Here is a 14,037-nt window from a genome sequence, read left to right as displayed (position 1 = left end):
TTTCTGAAATGGCAGTCGAGCGTCCCCAATATCATTTTAAATTTTAATTTCATATCTTCAAAAATTACTGTACATTAATAATCAATCCATGTAATATATACATGGAAAAAATGCTTTTAAAAGGCTCTGACGATCCCAGCTTCATTGCCTGATCATTACAGGCTTTTGTTTTCTTTTAAAAGCATTTTTTTTAAAAGTGTTCATCCCTGGCGGCTTTCAAGAAGAGACTGGACTGCCATTTGTCAGAAATGGTGTAGGGTCTCCTGCTTGGGTGGGGGTTCGACTAGATGACCTGTGAGGTCCCTTCCAACTCTGTTAATCTGAAGGCGGGGGGGGGGGGAAGCTTTTTAGAATTTTGCAAACTTTTCAAATTTCCTATGCTTTTGTTTCTGGCGTCATTGCTTTGAAAGACCACTGGAGGGCAGCATAGCTCCACCGAAACCATCTTTAAGCCATTTACAAAATGGTTTCCTTTAGGAGAGAATTTTACATTCAAGATTGTTTTTCAGGGTTAGATTTGTATTTAATATATATTCATATACTACATTTGTACTTAAGTCCTTTCATGCTTTGGAGGGTTTGTGTATGTGTGTGTGTGTATATTATTATCCACATTTGCATATTCAATAATTATTTGCTAAAGGCTTAGAAAACTTGGAACTCCGTCGCCTTCGACAAGACCTAAGTTTAATTCACAGAATCATCTATTGTAATGTCCTTCCTGTCAAAGACTACTTCAGCTTTAATTGCAATAATACTAGAGCAACCAATAGATTTAAACTTAATGTTAACCGCTTTAATCTAGATTGCAGAAAATATGACTTCTGCAACAGAATCATCAGTGCTTGGAATACTTTACCTGACTCTGTGGTCTCTTCCCATAATCCTAAAAGCCTTAACCAAAAACTTTCTACTATTGACCTCACCCCATTCCTAAGAGGACCATAAGGGGCGTGCATAAGCACACAAACGTGCCTACCGTTCCTGTCCTATTGTTTTTCTTTTCTTCTTCCTATATATGTTTATATGTTTATATACTATATAATCTTTTTGTATGATGTTGTGACAAAATAAAATAAATAAATAAATAAAAACTAAAAACTGTGATACGGTTTGCTGCTTCGGAGTGGGTGTTGGACTAGATGACCTACAAGGTCCCTCCCAGCTCTGTTCTGATTGATTGATTCAACTTAGAAATAAGGAGAAATTTCCAACTCTGTTATTCTGTAATTAATCAGTGGAACAGTTTCAGATGTTACATGAGCTTCATCCCTGGAAGCTTTCAAGAAGAGACTGGACTGCCATCTGTCAGAAATGGTGTAGGGTTTCTTGCTTGGGTGGGGTTAACCCTAACCCTACACCACTTCAGACAAATGGTTACCCAACATCTTCTTAAAAACTTTCAGTGTTGGAGCATTCACAACTTCCGGTAGCAAGCTGTTCCACTGGTTAATTGTTCTCATTGTCAGGAAATTTTTCTTTAGTTCTAAGTTGCTTCTCTCCTTGATGAGTTTCCACCCATTGCTTCTAGTCCTGCCTTCAGGTGCTTTGGAGAATAGCTTGACTCCCTCTTCTTTGTGGCAGCCCCTGAGATACTGGAAGACTGCTACCCTGTCTCCCCTAGTCCTTCTTTTCATTAGACTAGACTAAAATAACAGAGTTGGAAGGGACCTTGGAGGTCTTCTAGTCCAACCTCCTGTTTAGGCAGGAAACCCTACACCACTTCAGACCAATGGTTATCCAACATCTTCTTAAAAACTTTCAGTGTTGGAGCATTCACAACTTCTGGTAGCAAGCTGTTCCACTGGTTAATTGTTCTAACTGTCAGGAAATCCTTAGTTCTAAGTTGCTTCTCTCCTTGGTTAGTTTCCACCCGTTGCTTCTTGTCCTGCCTTCAGGTGTTTTGGGGAATAGCTTGACTCCCTCTTCTTTGGGGCAGCCCCTTAGTTGCATTGACCTTGCCTGCTGTTTCCCCACTTTCTGGAACTCCTTATTCCCTGCTGCTTTCGCGTCCTCCTCCTCCACGGTTGGTGTAAGATGCCTCTTTTGTAGGCCTCTGTTCTGTTTCTCTTCGGATTCTCAACCCTTAGTTAAGCCCGTGGAAAGCCCGGTTCCATGGAATCTGCACAATCGCTCCTTCAATTGTTTTTGATCCAGCAACAAGCTGCTGTTTTTGTTTTGATTTTTTCCTGGCGGCAAAGCTATGAGGTTGAGCTTTGAGGTAGGAGACCTCCAACCCCTTTAAGAGATGAGGGCACTGATTTCTCCTCTTATTCCTTTCCTAATTGGCAAGCTGGATGATCGTATCTTGCCACCGGCTGGGGCTTTGAGGAAACTTCTGAAAGTTTGCCCGAGAAGGTTTTGGCAACGATCGTTGCCTCTGCTTTTCATTGTTTGGAGAAGAAGAAGAAGATCCTTGTGCGTGTGTGTCTGTGCGTGTGTGTTTAAAAAATGAAGGACAAAATGCTCCCAACAAGGGGCTGTGTCAAAGGTGTCACGTAGTTTATTCAGCAAATAAAGACACCCTGTGGGCGTTTTGGGTTTCCAAGAGTACTGAGCTGGCAAGGATACGGGAGCAGCGAAGCCAATTCTAAGAGTTTCACGTGCAAATAGCATCATGAAACATCCCCTTTCCCCATGGCCCACAATCATTTCCTTTCCTCTAATCCATTATGTTCATTTTGTTTGGGGAAGGGAAGGGAAGGGAAGGGAAGGGAAGGGAAGGGAAGGGAAGGGAAGGGAGAATAGAATAGAATAGAATAGAATAGAATGGGATGGGATGGGATGGGATGGGACGGGACGGGACGGGACGGGACGGGACGGGACGGGATGGGACGGAACAGAACAGAGTAGAGTAGAGTAGAGTAGAGTAGAGTAGAGTAGAGTAGAATAGAATAGAGAGTTGGAAGGGACCTTGAAGGTCTTCTAGTCCAACCCCTGCTTAGGCAGGAAATGCTATACCATTTCAGGCAAACACTTGTCTAATCTCATCTTAAAAAGCTTCCAATGTTGGAGAACCTACAACTTCTGGAGGCAAGTCGTCTAGAATAGAATAGAATAGAATTCTTTATTGGCCAAGTGTGATTGGACACACAAGGAATTTGTCTTGGTGCATATGCTCTCAGTGTACATAAAAGAAAAGATAGGTTCATCAAGGTACAACATTTACAACACAAATGATGGTCAATATATCAATATATTGATATAATAATATATATCAATATATATTTATCTATCTATCTATCTATCTATCTATCTATCTATCTATCTATAGAGAGAGGTCTTTGGTTATTCGGGTTTTCTCCCGCGTAAAATTGGAAGTGTCTTGGCGACATTTCGACGAAGTCTCATTCGTCATCTTCAGGCTTCAGCTTCGTGCTTCTGGGAGCAATTTGCTGAAGCCTGAAGATGACGAATGAGACTTCATCGAAACGTCGCCAAGACACTTTCAATTTTACGCGGGAGAAAACCCGAATAACCAAAGACCTACATATATATATACATACATACACATACACACAATGAGATATATAGTCTCACTGATTAATTATTCTCATTGTCAGGAAATTTCTCCATAAGTTCCAAGTTGCTTCTCTCCTTGATTAGCTTCCACTTCTTCCTCGAAGTTGACTTTCCCAGGGGTTGACCTTGAAACGCTGACTTAGTCGCAGGCTCTGAGTTGCTGCTCTTGCCTTCCTTTGACCCCCCCCACCACCACTCCCAATACCTCACTGAATTCCAATTCATTCCCTCCCTACCCCCACCCCCCGGGGTGGGGGTGGGGGGCTTCTTGCCTGGCTGTGAGCGAGGTTGGTGAAGCGAGCCAAGTTTCAGCCATGGAAGGCTGGTTCTTGACTGTTCTGACCCGGGCTTCCCCAAAAAGTACGAAGCAGACTCCTGGTCCCGACAAAACCCCTCTTATTAAATAAACAGTGAATTCCTTTCATTCACCTTCAGCAAAGTTTTTCAAGGGAGAATTGACAGTCACAGACCTTATCTGGCTTGGAGAGTTGATATCTTCAAAACTTGGCAAGGAGTCTCGGAGAGTCACAAACCAATGAGATGAACTAATTGTCTCCTGCAAACTCCCCTCCCCTTTCGCTCCTCTTTTATTCTCTCTGGGAGGGGTCATTCATCGTCCACCTGTGGTTTTACTCCTGAGTCGACCCTTGTTCTTTAGCTGTTCCCTTCCCCTGGCAGCTCTGTGCATGTGCACACTGGGAACAGGCTCCAGCTGTTCATCTGCCTCACTGATGTCTGCCTCCGAAGGCAGCTGGTAACTGTCAGATGGCCCTGGCCCCCTCTCTGCCTGTAACGCAGAGCCCTCGTCAGAGCCTTCCCCAGACTTCAGGACTGGCCCATGTTCCTCCCCAACTTCCTCACTGTCCGAATCTGCTGGCTGCTGATGGGCCACAACATTGACTTAGAATGTAGCCATGTTGCAAAGAATAGAAAACATATGAGCCTTGGCCACCGAGGTGCCCACAAAACCTTTCTCTTGGCATCTACCAATCTTTCCTGCCCCATCCGATTCTTTCTAAATAAATGGAAGACGGTTTACTTAAATTCACCTGGTATCAAATTATATACTTACAAGAGTTGGAAGGGGCCTTGGAGGTCTTCTAATCTACTCCCCCTCCTCAAGGGCTCACCCCGTTACACGGCACTAGGGATTCGAACCGCCGAACTGCCGACCTTTCTGATCGACAAGCTCAGCGTCTTAGCCACTGAGCCACTGTGTCCCCTTTGAGCGACCACGTCCCCTTTATTAAGCGATACATTTAATTTGATGCATAAAACCTCCATGCAGCCAGGAATGACCCTTTCCTCCTTTAATCCTCTCTCCTTCCCTCCCTGTTTTGTTTCCCAATTAGAAACTACAGAACTTGGCAACAAGAAAGAGCTCAAGTCCATGCCTTTTATCACCTATCTCTCTGGCCTGCTGACAGCCCAGATGTTGTCTGACGATCAGCTGGTTTCTGGCGTGGAGATCCACTGCGAAGAAAAGGGCCGCTGCCCTTCGACTTGCCATCTCTGCCGCCGGGCAGGCAAGGAACAGCTGAGCCCCACCCCGGTCCTTCTGGAGATCAACCATATCGTCCCGTTATATATGCTCATCCAGGACAATGAGACCCGGGAGGTGAGAAGGGAGTGAGCGGAAGCTGAGTAAACAGCCGTAATGGATGGATGGATGGATGGATGGATGAGAGAGAGAGAGAGAATAGATAGACAGACAGACAGATAGATAGATAGATAGATAGATAGATAGATAGATAGATAGATAGATAGATAGATAGGTAGGTAGGTAGATAGACAGACAGACAGACAGACAGACAGACAGGGTGAGTAGGTAGGTAGGTAGATAGACAGAATAGATGGACGGACAGACAGACAGACAGACATAAAGGTAGAGATAGATAGATAGATAGATAGATAGATAGATAGATAGATAGATAGATAGATAGATAGATAAGAGGGATGGATGGATGGATGGATGGACGGACAGACAGACAGACATAAAGGTAGAGATAGATAGGTAGGTAGATAGATAGATAGATAGATAGATAGATAGATAGATAGATGATAAATAGATGTTTATGGAAGGAAGGAGGGAGGGAGGGATGCATGAGAGAGGTGGATGGATGGATGATAGAGAAAAAAGAGATAGAGATGAGTTGCATAAATAGGTGATAGATGATAGGTAGATAAAAGATGATACAGTTAGATGGAAGGATGGAGGGAAAGAAGGAGGGATGGGCAAAGGAGGGCGAAATAGAGAGAGAGAGAGGTGGACGGATGGATTATAGAGGTAGATAGATAGACAGTGAATGGAAGGAGGGATGCACAAGAGAGATGGATGGTTGGATGGGTGAGTTGGTGGGTGGGTGGGTAGGTGGAGAAAGAGACTGAGACAGAGACATTTCTATAGGTCCACAGACACTTATATCAAGATGTATTCCTTAGTCTAGCAAGTATCTCTGCTAATGTGACTTTCTTCCTCTTCCGAGGGAAGCTCATCCTTGAGGAGTTTGTTTGTTTTTTCTTTCTGCAAGAAAGTCACTTACTCTGCAAGCAAACAAGTGGGGATGTTTAGTGTATCACTCATTGGTTTGCGGGTGTGAAGTAAAATAGAAACATGGTAAACCAGGCGTTTGCCGCTTAGTCAACTCACAGGACCTATTTTTATGGCTACCAAATAATGATGATGATGATGATGATGATGGGATAGGAACTGCCCTCGCTGTGTTTTCATGCGCAAGAGTTTCCACTTCCATTCGTCTCCCCTCTCCTTGCAGTGAAAGCCTAGCTCTTTGCCCGGTGAGAGAGATTACACATTTGGCCTCCTACAGAACCTACGAACGAACGTGTTTTGTTTGGAAAATTTGGCTTCCTCCCCGCTGCTTTCTCCCGTTTTTGTGTTTTCTCTCCTGCTTTGAAAGAAAGTGCTCTTCAAGAGAACTCCTTGAAGTAGTTCTCTCAAGAGTCATTGAGTAGTTCTCTTGGGAGCTTGGCCTGTCATGCTCAGCACATCGTCTGCCCTTTAATAGCAACCTTTCATCTGCTGGGTGAGACGATATCCTATGACGATAGAGGAAGTCAGGGATAATTCGTAACAGGCATCCCGAGCCACTACATGGAGACAGGAGGAGGAGGTGGAGGAAGAGAAGAAGAGGAGGAGGAGGAGAAGAGGATCAGTTGAAGAAGAGGAGGAGAAGAGGAGGAGGAGGAGGAGGAGAGGAGGAGGAAAGGAGAAGAAGGAGGAGGAGGAGGGGAAAAGGAGAAGAAGGAGAAGGAGGAGGAGAAGGAGGAGGAGGAGGAGAAGAGAAGTAGGAGAAGAGGAGGCAAAGAGGAGGAGGAGGAGAAGAAGAGGAGGAGAAGAGGAGGCAAAGAGGAGAAAGAGGAGGAGGAGGGGAGAAGGAGAGGAGGAGGAGAGGAGGTGAAAGAGGAGGAGGAGGAGAAGAAGGGAGAAGAAGGAGGAGGAGGAGAGAAGGCAAAGGAGAAGAAGAGAAGGGGAGAAAGAGGAAAAGGAGGAGGAGAGGAGAAAGAGGAGGAGAATGAGAATGAGAAAAGGAGGAGGAGGAGAGGAGAAGGAGAAGAGGAGGAGGAGGAGAAGGAGAAGGAGAAAAGGAGGAGGAGGAGGAGGAGGAGAGGAGAAGGAGAAGGAGAAGAGGAGGAGGAGGAGGAGGAGAAGGTTATTAAACTGATTATGGAAACATCTTCCCCACTTTGCTACCACTTGGAGAGCTCTAAATAACCCTTCCAAGAAGAATGATGTCAACAGGACGTCAATGTTTGCCTGGGCTTTCCAGTTCTGCCTCGTGTGCGTCCCCACTGCTTTGTCTCCATAACACTCAACTCAGCAGAAACGGCCCAGCTTGGCTGCTTTCTCCCCTTCGTGACCGCTTCTGGGACAGCGTTGAAGCATCCAGAGGTCGAACTTCAGGATCTCAACCTCTGGGGAGTAACAACAGCTGGATGGAAGGAGGGTGTGTGTGTGTGAATCTTAGAAAAGGGGCAACTTTAGAAAAACCTCATCTGCCTTTTGCTGTGAAGTCCGCTTAATATGTACAACAAACTCACACCGGTGTTTCACTTTGCGAGAGGCGAATAGCGTTCGCACCCTGTGGTACTTCAAAGGCCGTTTCTCTCGCCTCTAATGAAATCACAGGACACCCCCCCTTCTTCCTTCTCCACTATTTTTGGTTTTAAATGACACGTTTGTGATTCACGGCAAGGATGTTTATATGGAGGTTGCCTCACACTTCCTAGGTCAGCTTCTCCGGATCCTTGTTCCTGATTTGTCATTTCACAACGTACCTCGTCCTTGCTTGTCCTGTTGTCCTCTAGGAGTTTGCAAATGACACCTACAGCTGTCCTGAAACTTGTGAGGGGTTCTCTGAGCTTGCTTGTTTCCTTCCAGACATTTCATGACCCAAACTAGTAGCATCATCAGTATTAGAAGGGGAGAGGAGGAGGAGGAGGAGGAGGAGGAGGAGGACTGTGAGGTCCTTGGTGCTCTGTGAGCTTGCTTGTTTTCTTGCAGATGTGAGCTTGCTTGTTTTCTTGCAGATGTTTCATGACCCAAACTAGTAGCATCATCAGTGCTAGAAGGGGAGAGGAGGAGGAGGGGGGAGGAGGAGGAGGAGGAGGAGAGCGACTGCAGGGTCCTTGGTGCTCTCTGAGTTTGGTGGGTTTTCAGACGTTTCATGACCCAACTAGGTAACATCATCAGAAGGGAAGGGAAGGGGGTTTATGAAGAGGAGGAGGAGGAGGAGGAGGAGGAGGAGGAGGAGGAGGAGGAGGAGGAGGAGGAGGAGGGGGAGGAGGAGGAGGAGGAGGAGGAGGAGGAGGATAACAGAATAACAGAGTTGGAAGGGACCTTGTAACTCATTTTACCCAAGTTGGAGACCCTACACATTTCTCACAGGTGGCAGTCCAATAAAATGGAACAATAAAACATCCAAGGAAAAAAAGAAAAACACGTCAATAGGGTTGCCAAAAGAAAAAAAATAATAATTTTAATTTAGATCATCGTTGCAAAGAGAACGGTGCTTGAAAAAGGACATTTCTTGATCTTTTTTTTTTTTTAGATTTTTTTTTTTTTTTAATTATTGAACAAATTTTATCCACTCCATTCCTGAGGATTGTTGTCCTGGACTTCTACTCTTGTTTTGCAAAAACACCTCAAAGCAAACTTCCTTTTATCAAAATAAGGAAGATCTGGAATGGGTGGGTGGGTGGGGAAACAACACCACCAAACAATTTTTTTTCTGCACAGCTCTGAGTAATGTAATTACTCAGTAATATATTAGCTTATTTACAAATTTTTCCTTATTATATCCATAGACTTATACATCTTTGTTGTCCACACTAACAATTATTGACCTTCATAAACTTCCCTCTCATTTCTACCTCTTGTCTCTGTCCATTCCTCAAATTTATTCCATGTCCTGTAATATTTCTGAGTCTTCATCATCTTTAAATTTGAAAGTTAACCGGTCCATGTCAGCACAGTCCCAAATTTTCCTAATTATGCCGTCATCCGATGGGGTCTTTGCCTTTTTCCAATATTTAGCATGTGTAATTCTAGCTGATAGGGATGCGGTGGCTTAGTGGGTAAGACGCTGAGCTTGTTGATCGAAAGGTCGGCAGTTCAGTGGTTTGAATCCCTAGTGCCGCATAACGGGGTGAGCTCCCGTGACTTGTCCCAGCTTCTGCCAACCTAGCAGTTTGAAAGCACGTAAAAAAATGCAGGTAGAAAAATGGGGACCACCTTTGGTGGGAAGGTAACAGCGTTCCGTGCGCCTTTGGTGTTGAGTCATGCCGGCCACATGACCATGGAGACCTCTTCATGGCTCTTCGGCTTTGAAACGGAGATGAGCACCACCCCCTAGAGTCAGGAACGACTAGCACGTATGCGCGAGGGGAACCTTCATCTTTACCTGAGTAAATGGTTGCTTTGTCGTAACTTTTCTGACAATAGGCACGTTTCTGGTTTGAACTCGTATACGTTGCTTAGTTCTCATTGCTAACCAATTATGAATTTTCTCCCAGTAACTCCTTGCTTTCTTACATGTGGAACTCTTTATCTAAAAGGTGGAGGCCCACATACGATCAAGGGAGAACATAACTGCGCCAGTTTTGTCTCTGATGAACGAAACATGGTTCTACTTTTTTATGGGATGCCTGGCTTGGAAAGTCCCAGCACAAAAAAGCAACAACTATGGGAAAGTCTACTAAGAATAACAACCACCTGATTAAGACGGAAGACCCGTCTCTCCCACCCGGCTTTGAACTTTCGAAGCCTTCACACCAAGGCAACTCAAATGCCTCCCTTGGGATCCTTCCCTGCCTGGCCTCACTCTCCCAGCTACATCCAGTTGTTCAGAAGTTCTGGGGAAAAGCAAACATCATCTCCCCCCCCCACCTCCCCCCAGCTCTTTCAACCTTTCAGCTAGCACGCTACCCTCCTGCTCCAGTCTTTCCCAAAATAACAGAACTGTGTAGCGGAGTTGGAAGGAGACCTTAGAGGTCTTCTAGTCCAACCCCCTGCTCAGGCAGGAAATCCTCTACTATTTCAGACAAATGGCTTTTCCAATCTCTTCTTTAAAACCTCCAGTGATGGAGCACCCACAACTTCTGGAGGCAAGTCGTCCCACTGGTTTATTGCCCTCGCTGTCAGGAAGCTTCTCTGTAGTTCTGGGTTGCTTCTCTCCTTGATTAGTTTCCATCCATTCCTTCTTGTTCTGCCCTCAGGTGCTTTGGAGGATAGGTTGATACCCCTCTACTCTGTGGCAGCCCCTCAAATATTGGAGCACTGCTATCATGCCACCCCTAGGATAGGATAGGATAGGATAGGATAGGATAGGATAGGATAGGATTGCATTGCATTGCATTGCATTGCATTGCATTGCATTGCATTGCATTGCATTGCATTGCATTGCATTGCATTGCATTGCATTGCATTGCAAGCATTCAATTTGCTGGTTTCCAGTAAAACCCACTCATTTGTAAGTAGTTGTAAGAATAGAATAGGATAGCATAGCATAGCACAGCATTGCATTCATTGCATTTGCTAGTTTCCAGTAATAGCCACTCATTTGTAAGTATTTGTAAGAATAGAATAGAATAGAGTAGAGTAGAATAGAATAGAATAGAATAGAATAGAATAGAATAGAATAGAATAGAATAGAATAGAATAGAATAGAATAAACAGAGTTGGAAGGGACCTTGGAGGTCTTCTAGTCCAACCCCCTGCTCAGACAAGAAACCCTATACCATTCCAGACAAGTGGCTGTCCAATCTCTTGTTAAAAACCTCCTGCGATGGAGCATCCACAACTTCTGGAGGCAAGTCGTTCCACTGGTTAATTGTTCTCACCGTCAGAAATTTCTCCTGAGTTCTAAGTTGCTTCTCTCCTTGGTTAGTTTCCACCCATTGCTTCGTGTTCTACCCTCAGGTGCTTTGGAGAACAGGTTGACTCCCTTCTTTTTTCCGGCAGCCCCTCAAATATTGGAAGCCTGCCAACACATCACCCCTAAGCCTTTCCTCCCCCCCACCAGAGTAGACCTACCCAATTCCTGCAACCATCCTTCTCCCTTGTATGTGTTTGACGTCAACTGTTGCTCAGTAACGATCAGCAAATGGAAGGGTGGCAGGAGGGAGCAATGGACATCCGCGTGTGTTGACCGTATAACCCCTGTTAAGGCCTGTGGTACGAATTCAGTCCGATGAGAGAGAGAACGAAGGTTGATGGATGAGTTGCAGGAATAACTTCATTTCTGAAAGGTTGAGGCAAGACGTAATTGTCCCTGCGTAGCCTCAAGATCTGATTAAAGATGAGGCCAACTTACCGTAAGAAAGAAATGACATTAAACATGATCCGATTAGCCTAGACGACGACCCTTTCTGGTCAGATTCCCAAACGGATTGAAGACATCATTTTGGGATTTCATCATGGGCTTTTATTTGGGTTTGTATCATTCTTTGTATTCTAGCTTCAGCGGTAGGTTCTTGCAGACCGAAACTCATCAGGTCAATCCCCAAGTCACCTTAAAGGGCTGGAACTATTTTAATTTTTTTTTTTAAAAAAAAAATCTTTTTTCCCGTCGCCAGAGGCCACAAAACAAGGATCTCCACTCTTGTGCTCAAAATTGGCACCGCTACAGTTTTCTTGGAAGACTGAATTTACTTTTTGGGTTTTTCTTTTCTTTTTTTTTTTTTTTTGCTTTTTTAAAAAGATGTCTTTAGTATACATTTTCCTTGATAGTATATCACATTTTCCATTTTACGACGACAGCCCATCTCTTTCCGTCTCCTTCCTTCCCTTCCCTTCTCCCCTCCGCTTCCCCCTCCTCTTCCCCTCCACTTCCCTCTCCTCCCTTTCCTCTTCTTCTCTCCTCCTCCTCTCTCTTCTTCTCCACTTCCCTCTCTTTTCCTTTCTCCTACTCCTCCCCTCCACTTCCCTCTCTGCTTCCCTCTTCTTCTCTCTCCTTCCTTCTCCTCTTCCCTCAGCCTTTCTCCCTTCCTCTCCTCTCCTCCACTCCATTCCACTTCCCTCTCTCCCTTCATCTCTCCTGAATTCATCTGAATTTACTTTGATAGAAAAGGAATCATTGTGAAAAATCCCCTCCCAAATATTGCTTCATTTAAGTTCTCAAAGAGGGAGCAATCCTTGTTTCACGGAGAAGGCTCAGTAACAAGAGTTAAAATTGTCTTGTGATTGGGGTGAAACACAGCACTAGTACCTACTCAGTAGATATTTCATGAGTTTATTCTTTTTCTTCAGTGCTACTCTTGTCTCCGTTATATTTTTGGCCAGTCTATGGAGACTCTCCGTCAGTGGTGAAATCCAATTTTTTTTATTGCCGGTTCCGTGGGCGTGGCTTGGTGGGCGTGGTGTGGCTTGGTGGGTGTGGCAGGGGAAGGATACTGCAAAATCTCCATTCCCTCCCCACTCCAGGGGAAGGATACTGCAAAATCCTCATTCCCTTCCCACTCTTGGGGGAAGGATATTGCAAAATCTCCATTCCCTCCCCACTCCAGGGGAAGGATACTGCAAAATCTCATTCCCTCCCCACTCCTGGGGGAGGATACTGCAAAATCCCCATTCCCTCCCCACTCCTCGGGGAAGGATACTGCAAAATTTGGGGAAGGATATTGCAAAATCTCCATTCCCTCCCCACTCCAGGGGAAGGATACTGCAAAATCCTCATTCCCTTCCCACTCTTGGGGGAAGGATATTGCAAAATCTCCATTCCCTCCCCACTCCAGGGGAAGGATACTGCAAAATCCTCATTCCCTTCCCACTCTTGGGGGAAGGATATTGCAAAATCTCCATTCCCACCCCACTCTAGGGCCAGCCAGAGGTGGTATTTGCCAGTTCTCTGAACTGCTCAAAATTTCCTCTGCCGGTTCTCCAGAACCTGTCAGAACCTGCTGGATTTCGCCCCTGCTCTCTGTCATCCATCAGGTCATGGTTGTCCCAAGAGTGTTTTTTCAAGAGGCGACTCTCAGAGATTTCTTGCCAAGTTTTGAAGATATCGGCCTGGCAGCTCTCCAAGCCAGATAAAGTCTGTGACTGTCAATTTTAAGAAAACGTTTGGATAACCATTTATCTGAAATGGTGTAGGGTTTCCTGCCTGGGCAGGGGGTTGGACTAGAAGACCTCCAAGGTCCCTTCCAACTCTGTTATTATTAATAGAAAGACTTTGACTTGAAAGACTTTGCTGGATGTGAATGAAAGGAAGTCACAGTAACTTAATAAAAAGGGTTGTTGTTGTTGTTGTTGTTGTTGTTGTTTTTGGTCGGGACAAGGAGTTTGCTTCACGCTCTTGGGAAACCCAGGTCTGAACATTCATAGAACAACTCTTGTTGCCTCTTTGGGACCACCATGACCTTGGATGATGGAGAATCTCCGTAGTCATTCCACAACATCTTCCTTTCTGTAGAACTGACCTGTTTTGGTCATTGCATTCATCAGCCATCCATTCACTCCAAACCATGTCTCTTGTTTTTCCGCTTCCTAGGCCTTCAAGGGAGCCCTCATGAGCTTTTACTGGTGCTCAGGGAAAGGGGATGTGATTGAGGACTGGTGCAGATGTGACCTTAATGCCTTTGATGAGAATGGCCTCCCCAGCTGCAGCCCACTTCCCCAGCCTGTGTGAGTATCTCTTTTCCAACAGGGCCAGTATTGCCTGCATTATTTTTTTTTTATCCAGCCAAAATATCCCCTGCTCCATTTGTGGGTGTTGTTTTTTTTTTTTTTGCATCAGTCTTTAATATTACTTGAGAAGAAGAATTGTAAGGCAGAGTTGAACGGTGGGGGTCCTTGGTACTCTATGAACTTGGTGGTTTCCTTGCAGACGTTTCATGACCCAAACTAGGTAACATCATCAGTGCTAGAAGGGAGTGAGGTTTAGAGAGAGGAGGAGGAAGGCAGGAGAAGGAGGAGGACTAAATGGTCCTTAGTGCTCTCTGAGCTTAGTGGTTTTCTTGTAGATGTTTCATTACCCAGCTCAGTAACATCACCAGTGC

General features: G+C 45.0%; 1 protein-coding gene across 2 annotated transcripts in view; it reads left to right on the top strand.

Annotated features, from left to right (window-relative positions):
• Positions 1-14,037, top strand: part of ASTN2 (astrotactin 2) — a 479,279-nt gene that overhangs the window by 395,101 nt on the left and 70,141 nt on the right. For both annotated transcript variants that reach the window (XM_058159180.1, XM_058159179.1), the window contains exons 17-18: positions 4,875-5,140; positions 13,530-13,663. In XM_058159180.1, the coding sequence (XP_058015163.1) occupies positions 4,875-5,140; positions 13,530-13,663 (400 nt within the window). The remainder of the gene's footprint in view (positions 1-4,874; positions 5,141-13,529; positions 13,664-14,037) is intronic.

Source organism: Ahaetulla prasina, chromosome 16 (genome assembly GCF_028640845.1).
Source record: "Ahaetulla prasina isolate Xishuangbanna chromosome 16, ASM2864084v1, whole genome shotgun sequence".
Lineage (NCBI taxonomy): Eukaryota > Metazoa > Chordata > Lepidosauria > Squamata > Colubridae > Ahaetulla > Ahaetulla prasina.
The sequence above is the reverse complement of the archived record's forward strand: the minus strand, read 5'-3'. Positions and strand labels throughout refer to the sequence as shown.